This window comes from Cyprinodon tularosa, unplaced genomic scaffold (genome assembly GCF_016077235.1).
Source record: "Cyprinodon tularosa strain WSP-4 unplaced genomic scaffold, ASM1607723v1 ctg130, whole genome shotgun sequence".
Classification (NCBI taxonomy): domain Eukaryota; kingdom Metazoa; phylum Chordata; class Actinopteri; order Cyprinodontiformes; family Cyprinodontidae; genus Cyprinodon; species Cyprinodon tularosa.
The window spans coordinates 474990-500841 of record NW_024038115.1 but is presented as its reverse complement, the minus strand read 5'-3'; the positions used below and the strand labels follow the sequence as shown (position 1 = coordinate 500841).

At 37.7% G+C, this 25852-nt stretch overlaps 1 protein-coding gene across 1 annotated transcript in view; it reads right to left on the bottom strand.

Annotated features, from left to right (window-relative positions):
• Window positions 1-750: 750 nt before the first annotated feature.
• Window positions 751-25852, bottom strand: part of zgc:63587 (uncharacterized protein LOC393431 homolog) — a 33217-nt gene continuing 8115 nt past the window's right edge. Inside the window, exons 2-12 of the mRNA XM_038277231.1 lie at window positions 22783-22837; window positions 22299-22398; window positions 22125-22211; window positions 21538-21661; window positions 21032-21166; window positions 20624-20741; window positions 4320-4421; window positions 4088-4233; window positions 3805-3888; window positions 3651-3708; window positions 751-1542 (exon numbers count right to left, since the gene is read on the bottom strand). Of these exons, the coding sequence (XP_038133159.1) occupies window positions 1477-1542; window positions 3651-3708; window positions 3805-3888; window positions 4088-4233; window positions 4320-4421; window positions 20624-20741; window positions 21032-21166; window positions 21538-21661; window positions 22125-22211; window positions 22299-22398; window positions 22783-22809 (1047 nt within the window). The 5' untranslated portion in view covers window positions 22810-22837 and the 3' untranslated portion in view covers window positions 751-1476. The remainder of the gene's footprint in view (window positions 1543-3650; window positions 3709-3804; window positions 3889-4087; window positions 4234-4319; window positions 4422-20623; window positions 20742-21031; window positions 21167-21537; window positions 21662-22124; window positions 22212-22298; window positions 22399-22782; window positions 22838-25852) is intronic.

Sequence of the window (25852 nt, the reverse complement as noted above, 5' to 3'; positions counted from 1 at the left end):
ATGAGGAAGGGTTGTGTCTTACAGGGTTCACTTCTGCCCATTGGTTGCGGAAAGTGTGAAATAAATTAATTTTGAAACAAGTCTGAATCGATGTAGGCGTCTTATTATGCTTCACTTGTAATTCCTTGACAAAATTGCCTTAAGGTTGAATCAAATATACATTTGGATTCCTTGCTTAAACCTGGAAGTCCACGGTTTAAGTGTCAGATCTTTAAAGAAGTTTAACAGAAGAAAATTCATAAGAAATTATGATTTTCTTTCATTTTAAATAGAATATTTAAAAGCAATTTGAAGAATTGATTTTGTAGTTTAGATTATATATCAAAAATTGTCGTGGTCCTTCGTCGTTGTCCTCCTTATGGCAAAAGAAAATGTTACAGGAAGCAAACAAGATGGAGATCCTACAGGAAGAAAACCAGACAAAACAAAACATCCCACATCAGGAAAGCATCCAGTTGCTTTAATTAAGCTCTAATTAAGGAATTCTAAACTGGATGTATAAAAAAAAACACCCAAAAAACATTTACTTTAGTTATCAACAGACTTTATTTCAGAAAAAATACAAAATAGATTGTTGACAGCTAAATACAATAGTTAAGAAATTAACTCAAGAAAGAGACATTAAGGATGACAATGGCACATGAGTTTGGCAGCATTATTTGAGTACTTTTGTGGGACAGCTGTTTTTCACAAAAGAAGGGGGTTTACATAAAGTTAAATAATGCATCCAATACGTTTCTTTTTCAAGAAAACAAATTATAAATCTGTTGGAACTGCAAGTGTAGTGTACAAATAGATTTAACCTGTTAAGAAATATAGACACAAGATCTTATGTTTTTATTCTGCAGTTTGGCACTAACGTTACAATGATACATACAAGCATGTGATTCATTCTAAGATGGGGTGGTCTCTATACTAACCAGAGGGACAAAAATTAAACTGTTAACAGTAAAGTTCAGCTGAAGTCATGCTGGATAGAAACCGTTTAGCTGATGTCCTCAGTTGAGATTAATGGAGGAAAACAGGCTGAATATGTGAGAGGATAAAAGAAAAACAGGCAAACAAAATATCTTTCGGCTTTATTTTAAAACACGGTTAAAGAAAAACAAAAAGAAACTGGTGCTATGATTCACATGTAATGTAAAGTCACGCGTTAGCAACGTCTCTTAATACCGCTTTTAATGGGTATAACAGACAAAGATGTAAAGTTAATTAAGGGAAAATGTTCATGATATTCCACTTATTCTTTTCTTAATAAATTTTCAGGTTAAAAAAACAAACAGAAAACAAAGAAATAACAAACAAATCAATGTGGCTCTCCAGGCAGCTGGTGGATGGATGCTGAAAGGAAAAAATAAAGAGGAAGGATGGGTGTGAAGAAGATGAATGTCCTGGTGGGATTCCTACTGTAAGCTGCTGGAGGGTTCCTGTCGCTCTGTGATGATATGAGAGAGCTTCCCTCCAGCTCAAACTCCTTTACTCATCAGATTTCATCTTCATCTGAGCCTGCATCTGAGCAAGCATCTCCTGCATACGCCTCAGCTACAGAGAGAGAAAAAAACAAAACAATAATTTTTAAAATGCAGTTAGAAAAATACCTCTTAAAGAGTGTTGTATCAGAGGGAAATTAAAAGTTTTTGTTTTTTTTATCAGGAAAAAAATGCTCCTAAATGTTTATGCATATTTCTGTTATTTTCAAATTTAATAACATCACAAGTGATTAACTCTATATGAAACACTACATAATTTTAAAACATCAATCATTAGTTTTTACTAAATACAACTTGTTAAATATCTGTTGCCATCTTGTGGTTGAGAATGGTAACTGTAAAGAAGATTTTCTTCATCTTGTGAACTGATCTTTACATGTTTTATTACATGTTTGGCAAAGTCTTTATTTGCCAACATTTGAGATATTGATTATGCCTAATACTGTCCAACAGATCTGCTTTAAGGATTTCCCTGTATTCTGCTCCACCTTCCCATTAACTGTGGCCAGCATTCTTGTCCCTGCTGAGGAAGAACATCCTACATCCAACAGCCCAGTGGTGCCACAGCCGTGTCTAATTGTTAGGATGATGTTTACGGGGATTATGTGCAACTTTATATGCAGGCCAAACAGTTCAATTTTAGAGACAAATGCCCAGAACACCTTCTGCTATGTGCTGGCCGGTCTGATAAAAGACAAAGAGATACAATGAATTTAGGTTTTTAAACGTGACTAAATAGAAAATAATTCAAAAGTGAGGAAAATGTTTTCCAAGCTCTGTATTCTACACAGCTTCCTTGGCTCCTGCTATGCTATACTATTTATTCACCTCCATTTCTTCGGTTCTAGTTGGTGTTGCATACCGATACTAGTTTTGGGCGGGGCCCAAATACTGTACTAAAATGGTGGTATTGGTATCTGAGAGTATCGACAAATAGGGCACTGATACCATAATGAGAGCCAAAAGTTTATTCAACTATTGTCACCCATTCCAGGTAGGCAATAAAAAGTTCTACTGGATTCACTTTGTATTTGTCTTTTTCCTGCTTCACAAAGGTAGGCAGCAGCTTGACAAAGCCATGATGGCAATTATTTTACATCCAAGCAGTATGCAGTTCTTCATATATACATACACACATTTATTTCAAACAGATGGTATCGGTATCAGCCAATACCGCACAGCCAGGTATCGGGTATCAGCGCAACACTAGTTCTAGTTCATTTTGGCTCCTTGATTTGTTGTTCTTCAATGCTTTTAGATTGTTTGTTAATATGTTGAAACTATCCTGTGAAAAAATAGATAAACCTACTTTTACTCTAGCCTTTGAACACTATTTGTTTTTCATGAATGATTCTTTTCTAGGTCTTAGGAACAACACACATGTGGTAGTAAACATTAATTAAATGCAACATTAGTATATTTACTAACATCTAAATAATATTTGCTTTATATAAGGCTTTAACATTTTTTTTTCCATGTAGTGAACTTTTTATTTTTTATTTTGAGAGCTACTAGTACCAGTAGTAATAATCAAACAATTGTCCCAAATCAATCAAGATTCAAATACGGTGGATTAATTCACCCAGTTCCCTAACTCTAGCTGCTGAATCAGTTCAACTTATATTAGTTCATCACTCCTTTAAGGAGCTTTACCTATATTGTGCATTAATTCCAGTCAGCAAAGCTTCTGAGAACAGAGGAAGTGGCTGCAGTGATATTTTTCTCTCACCACAACCATTAAGACTAGTAAAAATGTACCACTGTCCCTCAAGGCTTTGTGTTACTGAGGTCATTTCCATTATATTGCAAGAACATTCAGGGAGGAAATGATGTCAAATCCTGAAGGGTGATTAAACGGGACCCGGCTTTCTAGAGTGCAACAGTAAAACCAACAGGCCAATCAAGAGCAATCAGAAGACAGGCTACAGTCTAATGATTGGTACGCTCCACAGCCTAGAAGCTAAACAATATTAACAGAGAACAAAAAAAAGGAAAAAGATATTTTCTAGTATTAAATAAAGAAGGATTCATAGGGGAACCAAGGGGAAGGGCAGAAAAGATGAGGAGAGAATAAAACAGATTTTTCATTAAGGTATCTATATAAAAGCATGTTGGAGAGAACAGAAAGCACCAGTTAGAGTGACTCCCTTGTGTTTTTACCTCCAGCTCTTTCTGTAGCAGAATCTGGTCTTTATCCACCACATCCTCATCCACAGCTCTGTAGGAAAAACAGAACAATATAAAACAATTCACTGAGAATGAAAATGGATAAAAACTAGTGAAAATGTTTTGGTGATTTTATGCAGCATCTCACCTGCCAGCTCTCTTCAGTCTCTCTGACCGGAAGTTCTCATAATGCAGATCCTGAGTTACTTCCTGGAGGTCTTGCATGTGGGTCCTAAAACCAGCAACAACAAAAAAAAAACAATCAGACACTTGGCCACAAGAGGACAGTATAGCTCTGCATTAAATGACTTTCTGGGACTTATTCATACAACAATAGTTTTCTTTTAAGTTTTCAGACCTTTCCTGGAAAAACAAAAAAAAAACAAAAAAACAAACAAGCTAAGAGGTTTTATTATTAAAAAAAAACTCACACAAGCATGGTACGTAATTTCAGAAAGTCATTGTGCTCTGGATTTTCCACCTCCACTACGCCCCATGGGTACAGACGGCCACGAATCTTCTTTCCTTTCACCTCAATCAGCTGGTTGGACCCGATCACAGCAAAGGGGACGCTTGCCTGAAAAGGGTCATTGAAATTCAGCAGTAAAATATCAATTGTCCAATATGTTCAGAAAGGGCAGTCATGAGCTGCCATCCTCCCACCTTTAGCACTCTGGTCTGCTCCTTGAACTCCTCATCTTCATCAGAGTCTGCGTCGGGTAGCTGATAAATTTTGATCCCCTGCTCGGCGATTTCATCAAGGATCTGATAGTTTGAAAGGAAAGCATACAGTGAGGCTGAGGTATGGTGATCCTACCAATGCCTGGGAACTAAACCAGCTGGAACAGGGCAGATAGAAACAGAACTCAGAGCAATATTAGAGGTGGAGCTTTGTTTGTTCAAGTTTTATTTTAAATTCTATTTTATATTTTTACAGCAAATGTCCACATTTTTGCTAGATTTTGCAGAAACTTGGAAATCAATATAGATGAATATCTAGCTTGATTTCCTTTACATTCTGTTATTTTACAGCTACAAACCTCAACACATCTTATTAAAACTGCGTGAGAGAACAGTTGTGCAATAACAAAAACTTAAATGTGTGCCATTTGACAGACTAAATCCTTCCTTTAGAAAATAGCACCACGTCAGTCAAGATGACAAAGAGTGTGTAACCTTTAACACGTTTTGATTTCTATTGCATTTAGGACTGGACTTGCCATAACATATGAAACACATGAACATATTAACACATGAATTTCTTCAATTTAATCCATTTAACAGTAGCACTGGTTACATATTTTAGAGTCCCTTTCCAGCGGGAAATGTAAAACTTGTTTTTTAAGGATTTCACCGTTCTCCATTTAGCTTCCAAATAACTCTGACCAGATGTCGCTAATAGTAAAATAAAAAAAATATATATCCCCACACCATTACTCTGCCACCACTGTGCGTAATCATAATTGTTTTGCAGTTAAAATATTAAGGTCCCATCTCCCCAGATCTCCATCCTCATTACCTGCTTCTCTTCATGTTGTGAGGTCAAACATACACTGGAATTCAGATTGTTTTCTTTTAAAAAAATTTCTCATCTTGGCAGCCTTGCATAATTACCAGCTTTGCAAAGTGCGTCACATAATAGCCCAACAGATTCTTCCCACCTGAGGTGTTCTGCAGCTCATCTGGCGTTACCACGGGGCTCTTTGCTGCTTTTCCGATTGTTAGCCTGACTCAGCTTAAGGGCAAGGTTGATAGATGTGTTTTTGTGTGTTTGCAGTAGTGCCATGCATGTTTTAGTTTTCAGAGGTATAACTTAGCTGTTTTGAAAATTGGGTTTGACTTTTATAAGCAAACCTAACTTGTATCTTGGTGTTTATGAGTCTGTTATTTCCCCTAATATAACCTGCCAAACCTGCCAATGTGCGGCGTCCGGGGATCCGTGGGTTTAAGGATCTTGCTCGGGGACCCAGAGTGGGGGATCGCACTCCCAATCTCAGGATTCAAAGCCCTATGCCCTAACCATTAGGCCACCACTCCACTCCAATTAATAAGAATAATAGAAATAAGTAATAAGTAATAGAAATAGGGCTACATTGAAGTATCTATAAGTAAATACTGGCACATAACATCACAGAAGAAACAGAAATCTGTTTTCTATTAAACAGATGTAATAACTTCAGCTTTCACTCACTTGGTTTACAGTAACTTGAAGATTTGTTTAAAGGCTTGTTGTTGCAGCAACATGTTTAACTAAAGTTCTGCTGTAGAGGAAGAAGGGTTAAAGAGCAAAGGAGTAGACAGGTGAAATAATAACCTTCTGCATGTGGATTCAAGCTCTAAATAAGTACAGAAAAAGGCTCTCCCTCCTCCTTTCTTCTCGGACCGGTAAAGAAACAAGTTAAAACAAAGGTGCTTTTTTCTCCGATACCTCGGGGACAGATGCTAGTATTTATTATTCTAAACATCAAAGCTGCATTTTTCTTTTGTTTTCTCAAGAGCAAAATTGTAATATTCACATTGTGCTTCTATGTAGCGGAGCCAAAAAATGTCAAGTGTTGTTTTAGGGGGGTCTTTCATGTGCTGTCGTATGTATGGGACAGTAATGAGTCAGCCGGGAAGTGTGTGCAGGTTTGAGTCTGTTTGGCAGCGCCTTGTTATCTCAGTAAGCTCTGGATGCTGTGTGTGTGTGTGAGAGATAGTGTACGTGGGGTGAGCTGGGTATTGTTTTGGTACAGATCTATAAACAAACAAGATTTGCAGAACTCAGAGGAGAGCGTGACACCGGACCTGAGCCGCTCATGTATTCGAACACATGCGATGTACAGAAGCACTGTACATGGGGGGGTAGCTAGATAAGCATAACTGTGGTGGGCGCCGAACACAAAGAATTTGGGAAAACTGTAAGCACAGAAGGAAAAATAAACCTGCAACACAATGACAGGAAAACAATCAGGCAAACAACATATTGCTGCAAGCATAAGCACATAAGACAAAGAAGGAAAAATAAAACGGTAAAACTTAACCAGAAACGCAGGTAAAGTAAAATAAAGAGATCAAAGGAAACTACATATAAATCCCTGAAAACTTCATTGGGTCATTCCTGAAGCACAGTTCTGTAGTCTGTCATCATCTGTTTACAGCCCCTTCTAATCCAAAATGTCTGTTTACCTGAATTATTCTGTTCCGTAAGGTGTGCTTAAAGGAGGCTGACACCTGTAATCAAGACCTCCCGTGGATCATGAGCTGCCAAAATCACCGCCTGCTGCAAATCCCTGTTGTCTCCTGCTGATTTACTGTACACAGTGTAGGCCTTAATTCCTAATGTTACTCCAGACTCTACTCAAGCAAGCTGTATATTTTAGTTGGCTCATGCATGCTGGCAGCAGAGGCCATTTTGATTTTTATGACCATCCTGCTGGGTTATAAAACAACACTCCTCCACTGCACCCCCTTAATGTTGTTATGTTTGGCAGTAGAGGGCCACTCAGTCCCGTCAGGTTGACCTATCAATGATTCAAATTGCAGGGTTCCTACATGTTCTACATGTAAATATTCCAGACTTTTCTTTGTCCACTTTTAGACCCTGGTTCTTTATGTTCATTTTATAATATAACATACCAAAGTTCACCAAGAACTCATGGCAGATGTTTCAACAGTGAGCAGATTTATGTATGAAACCTGGGAAAACAAACTGCCAGTAAGGGAGATGGGTAGGACACGGTAAAGAAGCGGAGGACATCATTAGCAAAGCAGGAAGGTCACAAGGAGGAAAGGAGAAACATTTAGAAGTAAGACATAAGGAAGGTTTATGCATTAAAGAAGTGATATAAGGACATAATAAAATATTTTATATCTCTTATGGTCATCAGTCATCTGATTCCAGATTAAATTAACTTTGTCGCAGTATACATAAAACCAAATTACTATCACTTTAATATGTTTGGCTCCGGTTAAAGAAAGTGGAGCATTGTGCATATACGACACTAAGAAAACAGGTCAGGGACTTTAAAACTGGCCTGAGTCATTGCAAACATGGGTTTATAAAGAAAAGTAAGGATCAGACAGTTCTACAAATAGCAGCGTTAAATGCATTGCAGTGGGGGTTTTTTTTGTGGCCCTAATATAGCAATACCTGCAGCTCTATACATAGAAATAATTATATGGGGAGATGTGGTGGAAGACGTGGCTGAGCAATCTTTCTGCAACAGAGGGGAAGGTTGAACCAAAACCACCAATCAAAACAAGATGCAAACCCATAATTAAAGGGATCAACATTTTTCACCACGTCAGCCGCAAACGGGAGCAGTGTTTTTCTGATTTGTCCATTTTCACCAGCAAACCCACAAAAACAAGTGAGTCAGACACCTGCCAAACAATTCTCACAAAAGAAAAACATCAAAATGCTGCCAACATATTTATTATTGCCCTGGTTTCTCATAGGCCTCCAGAGGACAGAGCTGATTTTCCTCTAACCTGGCATGTTGCATGTCTCCATTAAACTCAGTGCAACAATACTTGGAAGTGTACGAAGGCATTCCAAGAAAATCAACAATGTACACGGAGGGGAAAAAAAACGAGACAAAACAATTAAATTGGATCTTAATGCTAATCTACCTAGATCGAAAAGAGAATTTAGACTTGCAGGAAGCAGGGCAGTGACACTTCGACGTGATGTTTATGCAACAGCCCAGCTCCCTGCCAGCCTCAGGGGACTGACCACAGGAATGAACCGGCTGTAAATAAGCATATCTGATCAGCTTTTAACTGGATTCTTTTTGACAGAACTTCTAAACCCCTGAACCTTTAGTTTCTTCTAATAAAAAAAAAAAATTCCCACTTCAACACTACAAGTTTTTGTTTTTCTTTAATAACCCCATGATGACACCTCTGTGGTAATTAAAACAGAGGAAAGAGAAAAGTGCTTTAAAGCGAAGAATAACTAACGATGGACCAACTGGTGAGACAATGCTTGGTAAGGGGTCAAGGGACTGGGGCCCTGTTTTTCCAAGGCTGAAGAATTTATTAAAGGAAAATCCTGGCCACTATGATTGCTCTGTGATCCTAATAACATTGCAGTAGATGCAAACAGCTGCCTGCTCTGTGCCGGACAAATCTACAGCTCCTTTCAAAGGAATTATTCCCTCATACCTTTTGCCATGTTATAATTACAAACAATAATTGTTCTTAGAAAACAAACACACCTTTGATGGTTTACAAATTAAAAATTAGTACATAGTATAGAAGTGAATGGATAAATAATTTTAATTCGTTTTTTAAAAGAAAAACAAGAAAAGTGTAGCATGCACCTGTTATAGCCCTTCTGAGACAAAACTTTTATAACCACTTTTAGACTTAGACATTTTAATTTTTTATACCCAGAGTGTTTCTAAAGTGCAGCAGTGATCGAATAAAAACATGATGATCAAATGTAAACATAAGTCTGGTATATAATTCAGTTTTCCAACATTGTGCATCTTTTTTTTTTTTTAACCCCATTTTATACAGCATTCAGCACCTAATGGCTAATGGGGAAGAAGCTGTTTTGGAATCTGTTGGACCTGCATCGGATGCTTTGAAGCCTCTTTCTTCCTAAAGGGAAGCAGGGAGAACAGTCCATGGTGGGGGGTGAGGGGTCATTTATGATGTTACAGGCTTGGGACACGCAGTGCTGGGATGAAATGTCTTTAATGGAGGGAAGTGGAGCCCTGATGATCTTGTCTGTAGTTCTCACTACTCTCCTCACCAGCTTCTAGTCTGAGGAGCTGCAGCCTCCACATCATACAGTGAAACGGATGGTCAGAATGCTCTCTATGGTGCTTCTGCAGAAGGTGGTGAGGATGGGTGGGGGCAGGTGGGCTCTCCTCATCCTCTTTAGGAAGTAAAAGCGCTTTTGTGCCCTTTTGACCAGTGAGGTGGTGTTTACAGTCCAGGCGAAGTTGTCTTTAGTTTACATCTTTGATGTCCCCTACATGGCGCTTACCAAACGTCTTAAAGGTTGATTTTAAATTAGGCTTTCTTCTCGGCACTTATCCATGGAAATCGCAACTTCAACAGATTTTCGCACCTGAAAGTTTAACTTGGTGCAATGAAATATTTGAAGGTTTGCTCCCATTTAAATGTAACCCTGCTTTTATGACATCAAAACAGTTTAGTAAAGACTATAATAGAATAGAATAGGAAATCCCTTTATTTTTCCACAACGGGGAAATTCTGGTGTTAACGCAGAAAAAACATTATAGAGAAAAATTGTCACACAAATGTGGACCTTAGAACAATGTGTAAAAATAACATAATAGTGAAGTCAATATTGTACTGCAAAGTGTTTTAACAATATAAATACTGTGCACCTGGAGAATAAGCTAAAGCACAATAGGTTGCAATAGAAAACACTATAAAGATCTTAATAATTCTACAAGTCAAACACTATAGAGAACATTGAACCATGCAATCTTTGATTTATAGCTTAGATAAATAATTCCAAAAATAAAGATTTGATCAAGTAAAAATGTAACCTTATTTCTCTCTAGTTTACCAATCTTTCTTGTCTTTCAAAGCTTAATCTGCATAACCCTAAAACACATATGAACAAATGATTGTGTGTCTGCAGGAAAAGCCATCAGGATGATATCTATATATATCTATATATATATATATATCTATATATATATATATCTATATCTATATATCTATATCTATATCTATATCTATATATCTATATCTATATCTATATCTATATATCTATATATATATCTATCTATATCTATATATCTATATCTATATATATATATATCTATATATATATATATATAGATATATATATATATGAAGCTGTTGCAGAACTGGAGAGCCCCTTCAGTGAAAGACTGCTGCACCCTAAATGCATCAGGGAGCGTTATCACAGATCCTTTCTCCCAGCAGCTGTAAGACTTAATAACCAATCACTCTTCCCAACAACCTCAATAAGTTGTTACATTGATGCTGATTTTGCAGTTTCTACCTTAGTCAGTTAAATAACATGCTACTGTCATTTTGCACATCTCTGATGTTGCTGCTATTTTCAAATATTCCATTTCTGTAAAAATGTCCATAGCTGTATATTGGTTATTTATTCTCCTGGTGCACAGTATTTACATTGTTAAAACACTCTACAGTACTGTATTTTATTTGTTTATTTTTTTACTTTTCACTATTATGGTATTCTTATACAATTTTCTAAGGTCCACATTTATGTGACCACTTTTTTCCTATACACTTTTTGCTACTGTAAACATCAGAATTTCCCCATTGTGGGACAATAAAGGTATTTTACTATTCTATTCTATAATAACATGAAACATTAACACATTGCATACAAGTAAAAATCCTTCTGCAAAAGAGAAAACTGACTCAATAGAAGTATTCTCTCTACCACCTGCATCTATAAGTAATAGAAAGAGGGAAGGAAGTCTAACAGCCATGGTTACTTGAAGGTATCACATGAGCAACAATGATTCGCACACCCTTCCACTCCTATTGTCTGAGGAAAGTATTTGTACAGTTAAGACCACCCACCACTCCTTTGATCAAAGAGCACGGATACAATTGAGCTATTCATGTGATCTTGTATTTATGTGAGGGTTAAAGGGGGGGCACTGTGAAAATAGGAATTCAACCACACATTCACATGTTTTAAGGTGTTCTAAAAGTATTTTAATAAGAAATATAATTAATTGAATCATCTCTTTCGCAGGGCTGCCCTTCAGCACTTTCTGAGAACTGAGGGACCATGTGTAATGGAGTTGTTAGCTCTATAAGGGAAAGCAGATATTTATTGTTTTAAAATCAGCAGAGATGTGAAGCATGCCCGGGCACAATGACCGCAGGAGAGCAGGAAAATAAATATATCCGCGTGTTTGAAACACTCACAGGAAAAAAGGCCAAACACAAGAGCAAGGACGCACACAGAATGAAGTCATTCCTGCTCAACTTTTAACTTTACAGGATAGATTACACCCTACACTCCAAACTGTTACAACTCTAGCAGTAAAAGCACTGCTAATACAAGATCGCTAAACATTAGATACAGCTTAAAGGAATAGTACACCCAAAACATGATTAGCCTTCATTTTCTACTCACCCCCATGCTGAACAACACTCTGGAGTACTTTTTTTATATCTCAAATGCATCTGGAGATCTGGGAGGCTTCTTGCTGTCTGCTGACATTCAAATAATGGAGGTCTATGGTGCCCGAGGCAGAAAGGTCCATAAAAGTCCACAAAAAACGTGTCAATATTCCTCCATACTGCTCGTCCAATGTATTCCAAGTGTCCTGAGTGGGTAGCATCCAGAATTTACTCGAAACGAAGTCATTTAGAATGTTTTTAGAGCATAAACAGTAGTGTATAGGATTTCCTGAAAGCGCGCACGTGCGCGATCACGACGCTACGGAAGCCGGCAGACCAAACCAGATGAAAGTGCGCATTCAGCGTCTGCTCTGCCAATAATGCAAGCGTAGAAGAAGAAATGTGCTGTTTACCTGTGCAAAGAAAGAAACAACGAAAGAAAAATGTCTGAGGACTTTAGTGTTGAGGAAGAGCATGAGTTCTTTGCCGAGCTGAATGCGCTGGTTTGGTCTGCCGGCTTTAAAGCAGACATTCTGTTATGCTCTGCTATAGGTGGTAATGAATACTGCCTACAGCTGAAAGTAAATGCAGCTAAATACAAGAAGGTAGGTCAAAAAATATCCAGAAAAAGAAAGGGATTCCTTTCACATGGCTGCAATTAGAATATTCTTTGGGGTGTGGGTAGAACATTTTGGGATAAAATTAAACAAGCAATAGGGACAGCCAAAGCCAATGATGTAGCTTACATTATGTATGTACATGTAGCAACCATCATGACTGAATGTAGTGTAAAGCAAATTGAGTCCCCTGATTTAATAATGTGTTATATCAGTACAGGCCATCTACCATTATTAGTAATAGCAGTATTTTTAGGCGTTAGCATTATCATAGCTACAAATATTTATTTTACAAGAGAATATTGGTTTTTAGTTTGTAATGTACTTATTGGCCCTTTTAATGGAATAAAGCATGTTTTGTTTTTTATAACTGTTTGGGGCTACACTTCCATAAGACATGAAAAATTAACTTGTAGATTAAGTATTTCTGAGATACAGAAACTAATCACCTCTTGATGTATTTACCGCAGAGACAATGGTTTGTCCTTTGTTTTTTTTCCTATCTGGGAAAAATTTGCATATTTAACTAAATTAATCAATTTACTGATCAAGCAGCTGTTTGCATTGGGGTAAGGCATCAGACATACATGACTAACAACTTGTTATTGTTCAGTTCAAATCAGAGAACTTAAATAGTTTCTCATTTTAGCATTCCAGTCTAAACCAGCTTTGTGTTCTGTCCTCTTAGAAAAAAAAAAGTAATACAGTTTGAGACTAAAGCCCTATACAGGATATGACTTGAGGGTCCCAGACTGAGAGGATCAGCATTTCAATATGCCCTCCTCAGGGAAACTTATAAACCAGGACCACTGCAACCCCAGTGAAGGAAATGGGATTAGATGGAAGGACAAAGTAAGACGCTATGTGAGGCGGTTCCAGAAGAGGAAAGCAGAATTAAGGGGATGAGTTGTAAACGATGGGAGAAACGTTCACCATGTTTTTAGAGTCTGAGCTGCACAAGGCAGCAGGTCGTGTCTTCTCAATGGAACAGTTTTAACACATTACAGGAAACTTATATTGTTCTATACAAGCTGTTTCCCGCCATAATGGGAGAGTGGACTAGCATTGAGGAAAGCACAGGGGAGCAGGGATTTATTATGAAATGAATGGCTCCAAACTGTGAGAAAGTGCTGGCAAAACATAAACCTATAAATTGTGCGGGTGAAACACTCAGCGTTATCAATCATCTGAGGCTTTCTGCTTCCTGGCAGGTTCTTGGCTTACGGAGGTCGAACCTCAAAGGAGACTTTGGCGTACTGCTTCATAGTGCAGGACTAGATGAGGAAAATCAGGCAAGTATAGCAAAGAGCCACTTCAACTAATCTAATCAAACCAAAATGTATATGCTTTACATTAAGATTGATGGCTTGGGAGGGAGATTAGTAAATCAAACAAGCCAGGATGAAAATACTTCATTTTGGATTCATTCCCTTTAAAAGGTAATATATAGACATCTTTCAATTAAACGTTTTCACTTTTTGAAATGTTAAAGGAAAACACATTTCAGTTCAAAATATTCATACTTATTCATCAATATTAAATTAGATGAAAGTAAGTCTACACACCCAAACCAAAGCAGATGAAAAGAATAAATTTGCCCTAATTGGAGACGATTAGGTTTCTAAATTATTTGTCAGTTAACCGTCTAGATTTCCTGGCTATAATGACTTTCCAAGAAACTCCCTTATTACTAGAAAAGCTTCAGATAAAGTCTGTGTACTGAGAGGAAAACTGGACAAAAACATTATCTGTAAGCACAGATAACAGCAAAGCAGTGGCTTGGTAATTCCTAGGTGGCATGGTTTTCTGAGAAAGACTGTGGATTTCTTAGAAAGTTTTGTTTGACTCTCAGCTAATTGCTGCTTGGTGTACAATGGGAAATGTCTGTTAGGAGAACAGTTAGTGGAGCATGTGGACAAAGTGATGGACAGATAAAGTGGCAGACAATTAAATTCTGAAGTTCATACTGCTGCAGTATTTTTATTTAATGTGGCTAATCCTTAAATGTTTACAGCAAAAAAACAACAACAATAGAGCGTGGTGTGATTTTAAATGTAATGTCCAAATATCCAGGACATGTTCCCGGCTCCAAGCTAAGGTTTCTTTCAGGGACTCTGTGGTAACAGGAAACGTGGGGTTGTTAATGTAGAGTGCCAAAGGAACACTTAAAAGGTTTGGAAGGGTCATAGCACAAAAACACCCCACTCTGTAATCTTACCAGAGTCTTTTTAGCACAAAGGTGTATTTTTTTTTTCAATTAAGTGTATGCTTTTAAATATGAGCACAGAAGGTCAGCTTTCCTTAAAACAAACATAAAAATTTGATTATGAATGTGAAATGTTCTGATGAGCCTTTATGCTTCATCAGGGTTTTCAAAGTGAGATTATTACAGAAACTTAGGAAAAACAAACTGGAGGCTTAAAAGAATGGAGCACAGAGAACAAAGTGGTCAGCCGTCAACTTTGACGCCTGCAAGGCTGCCGGCTCCAAGACCTGAATGAGAAGTAGGTGGGAGGTCTCTGCATGAGGGGAAGGTGGATAGACAGACTGGCAGTCAATAGAAAAGTTACAAACTGGGTTAAGATTAAAAACCTTTCATGGGGCTAAAAACTCACAATGACAAAATGTTTTTGGACAAGATGTCCACTGTTGCCGAATGCTTGCTCAGGAGGAGGAATCATTGCAACATCAATGGCTTGTTTTAATGGGCTTTGCCTTTCTTAGGTTAAGATTTTTACACAATAGGCATTAAATGATTGACTGAAAGTGGCATGACGTTAAAGTTGGTTATCTATTGGATTACTTGACTTACTGCAAGAAGACGGGCGGCAGCAGCAGTTTGGAGGAATAATATTATCTCAGGTACATTAGACAGCGCAAGCAAGAGGAAGCTTACGGCCAATATGAGCATCATCCATTGATATTTGCTAAATTTGAAGAAAAGTCTTGAAATGAACGAGCTAACTTTAGCATCACGCAATGGTGAAACAAGCACTACACTTTACTGAGGCAGACAGCCTGGTGGTTGTGCTGGTCAACCTTCTCCACTGCATTTCGACTGCCACTGCATATTTCATTAGTGTTAAGTGAAAGTCAAGATACAGAATCCCCTTATAGCCACAAACTTGTAAACCTGTTCATTCTTGTCATCTTTTCCTTGTGCTGAAAATAGCGATCTAAAAACAGCTATTACAATTATAAATTTAAGTTAGCAACAGAGACAACAGAGCTCAGCCCACAAATAAGGAAGAATTTGAGGCCTTTTTTATTAGGACAATTCAGAAATAGAGCTGTAATCTGTTGTCGGAAAATTTTTTATTTCTCTTCTATTATATACTAATTTATCCTATTTACTCACTATAAAAGTTTTCACTCAGTCTGTGTTTGTAGACCAGATATAGCTTCTTCCCATAACAAATCAGATTCTTTCTCAAGGTTTATTCATAACATGTTACTGTTTAACCAAAGTGTCTGTAATTTGTTTTGACTCTGACTACTTTTCCATTGTTGTAAGTAAGAACGAACGCTGTTCATGAAGAACAGGGCAGAATGCTGTGCCATTAGGGCTGTATGATGAACTGTTCTCTCTTTGCAAAGATATTAATAAATGTGCCGACTGAGTGAAATCCATCGATCTCCGTTTATTTAACTAGGGTGAATAGTTGAATACTTTTTTCCCCCTACAACACCATGATACAGTAAAAACGGGATATTTTGCTTTAAGATTATGAAACTGTCTGAATTTCATATCAGCCCATGCTACTTTCAAATACAATGACTGCTGACTTTGAACCACATAACCATTACACAGCATGGAGATATAATATAAACAAAGAATCACAACAAAAATATTTCCTCAGTTAATAAAAGTCATCAAGTTATTTGAGCTACTTTCAAAGAAAAAACTATTTAAAAAAAATCATAAGATACATTTAAACAAGTTCAAGAATTTCAGCCTGTTTTCAACACATTTCCCTACCTTTACATATCCTGTAGCGTACCATTTATCAGGTAGGTTGAAGCGCATGACCATAGTGAACCCCTTAACTCGGAAAAGCCAACACTTAATACAACAAACCTGCAGCTGCACGTAAAATACAATATCCCCAGCTGGAGAAAAGAAACCTAAACCACTGCAGCACTTTTAGTCTTCCTGACAATCCCATATCACTGGAGCAATTCATTCCCACTGAGTTAGCAACTCAGTCACTGCACAATTGCAGGAACAGGTTAACTAATCAAAGTAACTATGCAGTCACTTTTCAGGATCTAAACTGAATCTGAATAGAAGGCCATAACATTTCATAACTGAAAGTAAAGTAGTGAAATATACAATGTTTAGCATTAATTAATAATTTAAACAATTCATTGATTGAAATGATTAAATATTTGAAATGTTGAACAAGGTAAATCAGAAGTTTCAGAGTTTTATATTTTGCACATTGTCAGGCTTTAACTGGCTATAAAATAGGTGTGAGGCTTAAAAAATAATGCTTTTCAAGCAATTTTACACAAAAACATACTTTCACACCGTATTAAACAAGGATTATCCTATTTGAGAAAAGCAGGAAATCTGGGTATTTCTGTGTGAATTCAGTGTATCACTGAGAATGCAAAGTTGATGGAAGTAAGCTGTTAATCAGTGTTGGTGGCAGTGAGACAATGTTTTTAGAGCGGCTCTTGATACCTGTTTTTGTTCAGTCGCATAATGAGCTAATAACAGCAACATTTAACCTTTGACTTCAGTTAGCGTCAAGAGTCATTAAATCAGTGGCTGCGAGCCACAGGATCTTCTCATATTCTGTGTGTTTAACGCATGTGTACAGCTCCTATGCCAAGTGGTGTCAAAGCTCAGCTGCTTGCAGAAAAAACAACAACAAATGCCCCGCTGCAGAAGAATGCAAAAAACACATTGCGTTACATTACATTGGTAACAGTGTTACCGGCGTCCTAAAAGTAATTACATTACTTTCTAATGAAAAACTAGTTAGTAATGCTTTTATAATGTAATGGTGTTAATCCCAAAACTGGAAAATGCGGACAAAGTTGTTTTCTTAATTTCTGAAGAGATACTCCCCCCTTTAAATTTGTTGAAAAGCCAACATTTTGAAAGCTGTTGCAAACCTTTTGATACCCAGTATTCCCCAGCTGCCAAGCTGTGCAAAAGATCGTCCCAGCTATTTTTTTTTTTACTGTCATAACACTGTCACAAGTAGAGAACACCAAAATTCCCTCTCTGTATTTAACCTACCCCGCGGGAGGCCGTGTGTTGCCATTGTGCGGCGCCTCGGGAACAGTGTTGGGTTAAGGGTCTTTGCTCAGGGACCCAGAGTGGCAGTCTGTTGGAGTGCGGCTCAAACTCAGAACCTCTGGATTCCAAGCACAATGCCCTAACCACTAGGCCGCCACTCCCCAAAAAAATGAAATACATAGAAACATCAAAGAATGTTTGGGTTGTGCGTGGTCTTAATTTTACCCATGTTTTTTTTGTTTGTTCTAGTTTTTATGTAAGTTGATATTTTGTAAAAAAAAAAAAAAAAAAATTAAGAACCCTTTTTATGTATTGCTTTTGGTAACATTCTTAATCTCTTTCAACTTCAGTGTTCAAACAAAAGGAGAGCATATTGATATTTGAGAGGGTGTACTTGCATTAGTTTCCCATCATCAATATACAGGTGCTGGTCATAAAATTAGAATATCATGAAAAAGTAGATTGATTTCAGTAATTCCATTTAAAAAGTGAAACTTGTATATTATATTCATACATTACATACAAACTCATATATTTCAGATGTTTATTTTGTTTAATTTTGATGATTACAAATGACAACAAATGAAAATCTCAAATTCATCATATCAGAAAATTAGAATATTACTGAAGACCAATAAAAACAAAGGATTTATAGAAATGTTGGCCAACTGAAAAGTATGAACATGAAAAGTATGAGCATGTACAGCACTCAGTATTTAGTTGGGCCTCCTTTGGCCTGTATTACTGCAGCAATGCGGCGTGGCATGGAGTCGATCAGTCTGTGGCACTGCTCAGGTGTTATGATAGCCCAGGTTGCTCTAATAGTGGCTTTTAGCTCTTCTGAATTGTTGGGTCTGGTGTATTGCATCTTCTTCTTCACAATACCCCATAGATTTTCTATGGGGTTATGGTCAGGAGAGTTTGCTGGCCAATTAAGAACAGGGATACCATGGTCCTTCAACCAGGTACTGGTAGCTTTGGCACTGTGTGCAGGTGCCAAGTCCTGTTGGAAAATGAAATCTGCATCTCCAAAAAGTTGGTCAGCTGCAGGAAGCATGAAGTGCTCTAAAACTTCCTGGTATGTGGCTGCGTTGACCCTGGACCTCAGAAAACACAATGGACCAACACCAGCAGATGACATGGCACCCCAAACCATCACTGACTGTGGAAACTTTACACTGGACTTCAAGCAACGTGGATGAAGTGCCTCTCTTCTTTTCCTCCAGACTCTGGGACCTTGATTTCCAAAGGAAATGCAAAATTTACTTTAATCAGAGAACATGACTTTGGACCACTCACCAGCAGTCCAGTCCTGTTTCTCTTTAGCCCAGGCAAGACGCTTCTGACGCTGTCTGTGGTTCAAGAGTGGCTTGACACAAGGAATGCGACAGCAGAAACCCATGTCTTTCATACGTCTGTGTGTGGTGGTTCTTGAAGCACTCACTCCAGCTGCAGTCCACTCTTTGTGAATCTCCCCCACATTTTTGAATGGGTTTTGTTTCACAATCCTCTCCAGGGTGCGGTTATCTCTCTTGCTTGTACACTTTTTTCGACCACATCTTTTCCTTCCCTTCGCCTCTCTATTAATGTGCTTGGACACTGAGCTCTGTGAACAGCCAGCCTCTTTAGCGATGACCTTTTGTGTCTTGCCCTCCTTGTGCAAGGTGTCGATGGTCGTCTTTTGGACAACTGTCAAGTCAGCAGTCTTCCCCATGATTGTGTAGCCTATAGAACTAGACTGAAAGACCATTTAAAGGCTTTTGCAGGTGGTTTGAGTTAATTAGCTGATTAGAGTGTGGCACCAGGGGCCATCAATTTTGAACCTTTTCACAATATTCTAATTTTCTGATATGATGAATTTGAGATTTTCATTTGTTGTCATTTGTAATCATCAAAATTAAACAAAATAAACATCTGAAATATATGAGTTTGTATGTAATGTATGAATATAATATACAAGTTTCACTTTTTAAATGGAATTACTGAAATCAATCTACTTTTTCATGATATTCTAATTTTATGACCAGCACCTGTACAATTTAAAATAGTCTCCACAACATTACTGCTCATCTCAAAAATCTTGGAGATAATCTACTATCCATTTACACTTCTTATCACTACAGGGCTATCTCTGAGTGACCAAGTCAGCTCAGGGGACTGAAGTTTACCGTCATGCCACTGATATAAGGGGAAAAGTTAATGCTTAGGAATGATGTGGGGAAACAGTATACGCAGTCCTTTACCTCTAATATTTTCTATTCCACTTAGCATCTATCATTCTGAGTGGTTGTTTGACTTAGAAAAGGTGGAGGGAACATAAGAAGGGCCTCTGCTTATGACCAAATAATCCCAACCTTCTGTAAGTAGAGCAAAAGAACAGGAAAGCCTTTAAACTGATGTTGCTTATGTAAGGTTATCATCTGAAAACACAAGTGTCCATTAAATAAGGTGTTACTACGTCCTTCCCCTGCAGACAGAAGGAAGCGGAGGAGCGTGCTGAGAGGCAGACACCTGGGTCCGCTCCAACAGGAAGTATCTGGAAAGACTTAACACTGGATAATGTGAGTTGCATCAACGTTATATACAACACTCTTTAAACCCCCGTTCCTCCTACAGTTTCCTCTCATTTATTACCCCTCCCTGGACTTTTAAACAATCTGGTGGTGTCATGAAAAACATTAAAAGGTCAAACATCACTGTAATTATACAGGGAAGCGCACTGGTTCTCTTCCACAAACAAAGATGGCTGACACATTGAGATTCCGATAAGCATGGATGAAAGATCTAGGTTCTGCCAAAGTAGTCCGTCATTAAGCAGTTAAGTTTGAGCATATGTAATGTATGAACCTTTAATCTGTACGTTGAAAGAAACTAATGGAGGAACCAAAAAGAAAAACAGCAATACTTACACATGAATGCATCAAGAGAGGGCTAATATTTAGGGAGGAGCTAGTCATATATAAAACTGTAAATAAGTGTATGTTAGTCAAACTGACCCTTCTCTTCAGACGATCCCTCTCCTTCAGTGTCAGCGTGTCAGCCTTGGCGATTACTGGAACAATGTTGACTTTGCTGTGGATGGCCTTCATAAACTCCACATCCAGAGGCTTTAGACTGAGAGAAAGAAGAATTTGGAAGATTAATCAAGGGGGAAACAGAACAAAAAAGTGAAAGAGATAGACCCAAGAAAGAGGAACAGGATATGAGCAAATTTTATAAAACTTACAAAAAATAAAAAATAAAAGCAGAGCTAAATTAGAGGAAACTTAAGGTTGTACAATAATTACTAACACAAGCAATGCTACTATGAAGCATAACTGTATATTGGGCCAAGATTTTTAGAATAAAATAACCACAATTTGTCTTATTATCAATGTTTAAACAAAAAAGCAATGTATTGTTACCCGTGTCCAAATGGAGAAATGAAATAAAAACAGCAGTGCACCCTGTTGTCCACTATGTGCCTTCGATTCAGCCCACTTTCATCATGTAGGTATCGCTCAAATTGATTGTCAATGTACTGGATGATGGTCTTGAAGCTGATGTTAAAAAAAAGAGATAGCAACTTAAATAACCTTTAGAAACAAATAGGTTGGTTCTATATGAAAGCAAAAAAAACAAAACTTATTATATACTATACAGATGACATACTGTTCTCCACAAGGAAAACTTAGCATAGAAAACTGAGGCTAAAATATTTCATATTCTTTGCTAATTTAAGTTTAAAATAATCTTAATTTCACAAATATGTTTCTAAGATGAAGTTACATCAACTGATCAGAGGCTCCTGATGTGAATCTACAGTAATATAGAGATCCATACTTATTATAAAGGTTTTGTATAACAGAAGAATAAAAAACAAACAAACACGAAAGTTGTTTCAACTTCTAAGTAATTAGATTAAATGTACCAATCTTGGCTGTTTATGGCGTCACCATATCCTGGGGTGTCGACCACGGTGAGTCGAAGCTTCACGCCTCTCTCCTCAATTTCAACAGTGGAAGCCTCGATTTGGACTGTCCGCTCAATTTTCTCTGTGGGGGGGTTTAAAGGACGACAAAAGAGAGTAAACATCAGGGTGGGGGGGTATGCAAATACACTAAACAGGGAATATTCATACCTAAAATGTATATGTATACATTTTTATCTACATAAGTGACAAAGAAATTTCAAATGAGAGCCCTCATCATAAAATTTAGGTTTCACCTCAGTTAAAAAGTTGGTAAAAAGGTGTTATATTAAAAAAAAAACTTAACAGCAACACCTTTTAACATATTGAACTTCACATTTAGATTAGCAGTTAACATTACCTGACCAGAGAAGACTTTCTCTGTAGTCTTTAGTTAAAACAAATCAAAATAGAGTTGTAAGAAGCGCTGTCATTTTGAAGGCTGCGGCATTCCTGAAAGTCCTCTTATATTAATGCTCTGCTGGAGACTTCTTCATTATCAGACTGCTTGCCTATAAGTGTGTGTATGTGTGTGTTAGAGGACCTACCTGCAGCACCAGGGATGTAGCGTTCAGGATACAGATCAGTAAGAAACAGGCTATTTATAAGTGTTGATTTGCCCAAACCAGACTCTCCTGACAAACAAAGTGGAAGGAAATTCATTATCTATTCTTAAATGTAAAAATTACAATCAGCAAATGTAATCAAGAGTGTTTACTCACCGACTACCATAAGGGTAAATTCAAAGCCTTTCTTCACAGATTTTCTATGCACTTGGTTTGGAAGGTTTGCAAAACCTACATAACCAGGTGAATCTGGAAACTGCATGAAATAAAAAGAAAAATATCTTAAATTTTGAATGTCAGATATTAATTTAACAGATCATAACAGTAATAAACATCCCCCTTCGATACATTATTTGCATGTATTGAATTTACATGTTTTTCTATTTTTTTTAACAAGTTTAGGTTTAAAAATTGTGACTTTTATAGTATGTGACACTTCTGGTGAAACATCACTGAAAAAAAATAAATTCAAATCAAGAAACACTTGAATTTTACACAGGATATCCTTTCCAAATGCTGATCCTAGTAGTACCATAACATTCACACGAATCTACTTAGTCAGCTCCCTCATGTATTACTTGGCACTTCATGTGTGGGGATTTTTTTTATAAACTGCGAGGTTTCGTTCTTATATTCTCACCTTCCCTTTTTCTCCAGACTGCGACATCACTACCTTTTAACAGAGTCTGATAGGCCTGCAGGTACAAAGAAAAAAAAGGAATTAATGGAGCAGGTGCCATCATTCTAAAATTCATATAATCATTTGTACAAACATTTTTGCAAAGATTTATGCATCTAAAACAATATTCAACCCAAATGAAATGAACAATAAACCTGCTGCAATAGTAATTGTCTTCCTGTATGCCATTTACAGTCTTGTGCACCCCATATAACTCTCCCACTGTATCGGTTCATACAGATGACAGAGGAACAAAACAAATCATTAAATCACAGACATGATGACTGAGCAGGAAGATCAGCATTCATTTTATAAACAACAGACTGGCCCTTGAGTTGGAATGTGATAAGCATTAGAGGAAGGCAGGCTGTCAAATGCTGCCAAATGGTGATTCAGGGCAACCCTGGAAACATCAGCTCAGACACAGAGACCATGGAGGCTTCTGTGGAAGCCACGTCTGCTGGTGCATGGACGTTTGGGGAATGACGGGGTAAAGTTAGGTGTGCTAAATTGTGTCAAGCTCCTTTTTATTAACAAAATAAAGTGGGCAGCAATCCTTAACATTGACAGGGTGGTTTCACCAAGCCTGTAGGGAGAACAATGGATGTTTAGCCTCTTGGTTCCTGAAACTTTTCCGATATGGAGCAGCTCAGCTGAAGGAGAGCACGTGTGTGACCCTTGTCTACAGTTCAAGGTGAAACACTCCAAAGCCACAATAATCATTTAGGCAGTAAGGACGTGGTGAAGACAAAGGCGTGAGCAGGTCAAAGCAAATGGAAAGTGTTAGACACTTCCCCAAGAAATAGATATAAAATGTTTTACTTCCAAATGTTTTGATACTTAAAAATGCATTGATCAGTTACAGTGGATTCAGACCAAACGTGGTGTCCGTGGTAAATACCGCAAGGCCCGTGTGGAGATGAGCACTGTGCATTTCAGATGCACAGTGGAACACGTCAAAGAGGAGGAGCTTGAGCTGCATGATGCTGACAACCCTAACCCAGTGAAAAAAACTCAGCAAAAAGATGGAATGGTTAATGGTTCATTAATGCATGTTTGTGCAGTTAAATGAAAATTTGGAGATTAAAAAAAAAGATAATGTATATTACTTTTGTTACAGAGATATTAAAGATTATTTTTGGGTCATCCAGATGTCAACCATTAAGCTCAGAATTGAACCAGTGGTCTACTTTTTAGTGACTCTTTAGTGCAGATTAGTTCTGCTTTGGTTTTTAAAAATAATGTTTAATATCCGCTGATTGATGTCACCATCCAACCAGAGGTTATTATTGTGCTCGTTTCTCTTTTCTTTAAAACTATTGTCTCAAAAATATTTTAAGCTTCATCAGCCTCCCAGATCCCTCAATTTGGATCTGCTGTTATGAATGGTAACTCCCTAGTATTTCCTGTCAAGATCTTTTATTGGCATTTCACAATAAAAGCAAAGATGGAATGTAACATTACAGACTTCTGCTATTTTTTTTCTAGATACACAACTTTTGAAATGGGTTGGGGAGAGACCATCGACTTTTGGAAATCCCAGGAAGCGTGGAAAAAGAAAATCACTTTTGTTCATCTAGAGCTGGATGGTCGGATTTGATGGTACTTCCTTGTTTCCAGCAGGACAGAGAGCACCAGTGATGGGGAGGGGCAACAGCTGGCCTCTATAAGGGATGTCACAACCACACCCTGTCCCTGATTGGTTACCCTTACGCGATTTTAAACAAAAGTTTAGATTTTTCAGCTTCAGCGGTCACCATTCCACTATCTCTGCACAGTGCTACTGTTTAACGACACCTCAGTCCTGTCAAGTAGCAAGAAGTGAGAGCAATGCGGTGACCCATCTCTCTGCTGGCTGTTTCTCTGTTCGGTTTGCATAGGGATACTGTGTAAATCCGCCACCCTCTTTGCAGACACCGTGTTTGGGGTGTGAATGCATCCTAATGGTGGGTTCAGTCAGCTACAACGAGACCGCAGGTAGTTCCCTGCTCTGCATTTCAGATGCACGCTGTTTACACCCTGGACAGCATCATCAAACAGGAGGAGCTTCAGCTGCATGAAGTCAACACCCCACTGACATGAAAAAAAACTCAACTATCCCCCCATTAATCTCAGAATTCAATACAAATCATCTAGCCTACTATTTCAGTGCTACTTCATTTCTGCAGGTAAAACTTGTTTGTGCTTATTTGGTTTTTAAAACAGAATAGTTCATCCAGAGCTGCATCTGGACGCCGGAGGGATTTGGCGGGACTTTCTTGTAAATCTACCCCCGCAGAAAGCACCCATGCTGGGAAGTGGGCAGTGACAGATCAGGATCTGTGCTGGAGTTAAGTGAGGATGATTAACAGTTCTTTTAGAACTTAATTAAAACTCCTTTTTAAAAGCCACCAAAAGATCTCTTGAGAGCATTCCTTATTTATATAATTTTTTATGATTATTTTCTCTGTATTTCATTTTAAGTGAAAATAGCTTTGCCTGCAGCCAGTCCCTGATAGGCTGCTGTGTCACCATTTCATAGAAAATTTTAGCTCGTTTCAATTTCAGTGATCACTGCTCCGCTCTCTTTTTCCCATATGCTTTAATAACTCTGACCCTTCGCATTTTGGCCGATTTCATTTTTGTGCAGAGTGATTATGCAGTGCTGTGAAAATCTGTCCATCTGGAAAGATATTACATAAGAATGTAAAATGCAGGTTAATATATTAGCAAAAGGTTATTAACTTCTAAACAGTCTTTTGGAGGACAAATATGATATTAAGATAATGATATATTTGCAAAACATTGTAACGCCCAATGTTAATGTGATTCAAACTGTCAGACATGGAAATAAACAGCTTACTTCTGTAACTTTTAATGTTGTACATAAGCAGCAGCCATCTATCAAATATCAGGTTGGATCAGGGAAATTAAAATCCCTCAAGTCTGAATCCAAACGTAGGGGCACATTTTTAAATATAATTTAAACTTGGAATTCAGAAATTCAAGATTCCATATGCAAATAAAATAGACTGTAGCACATGTGCATATG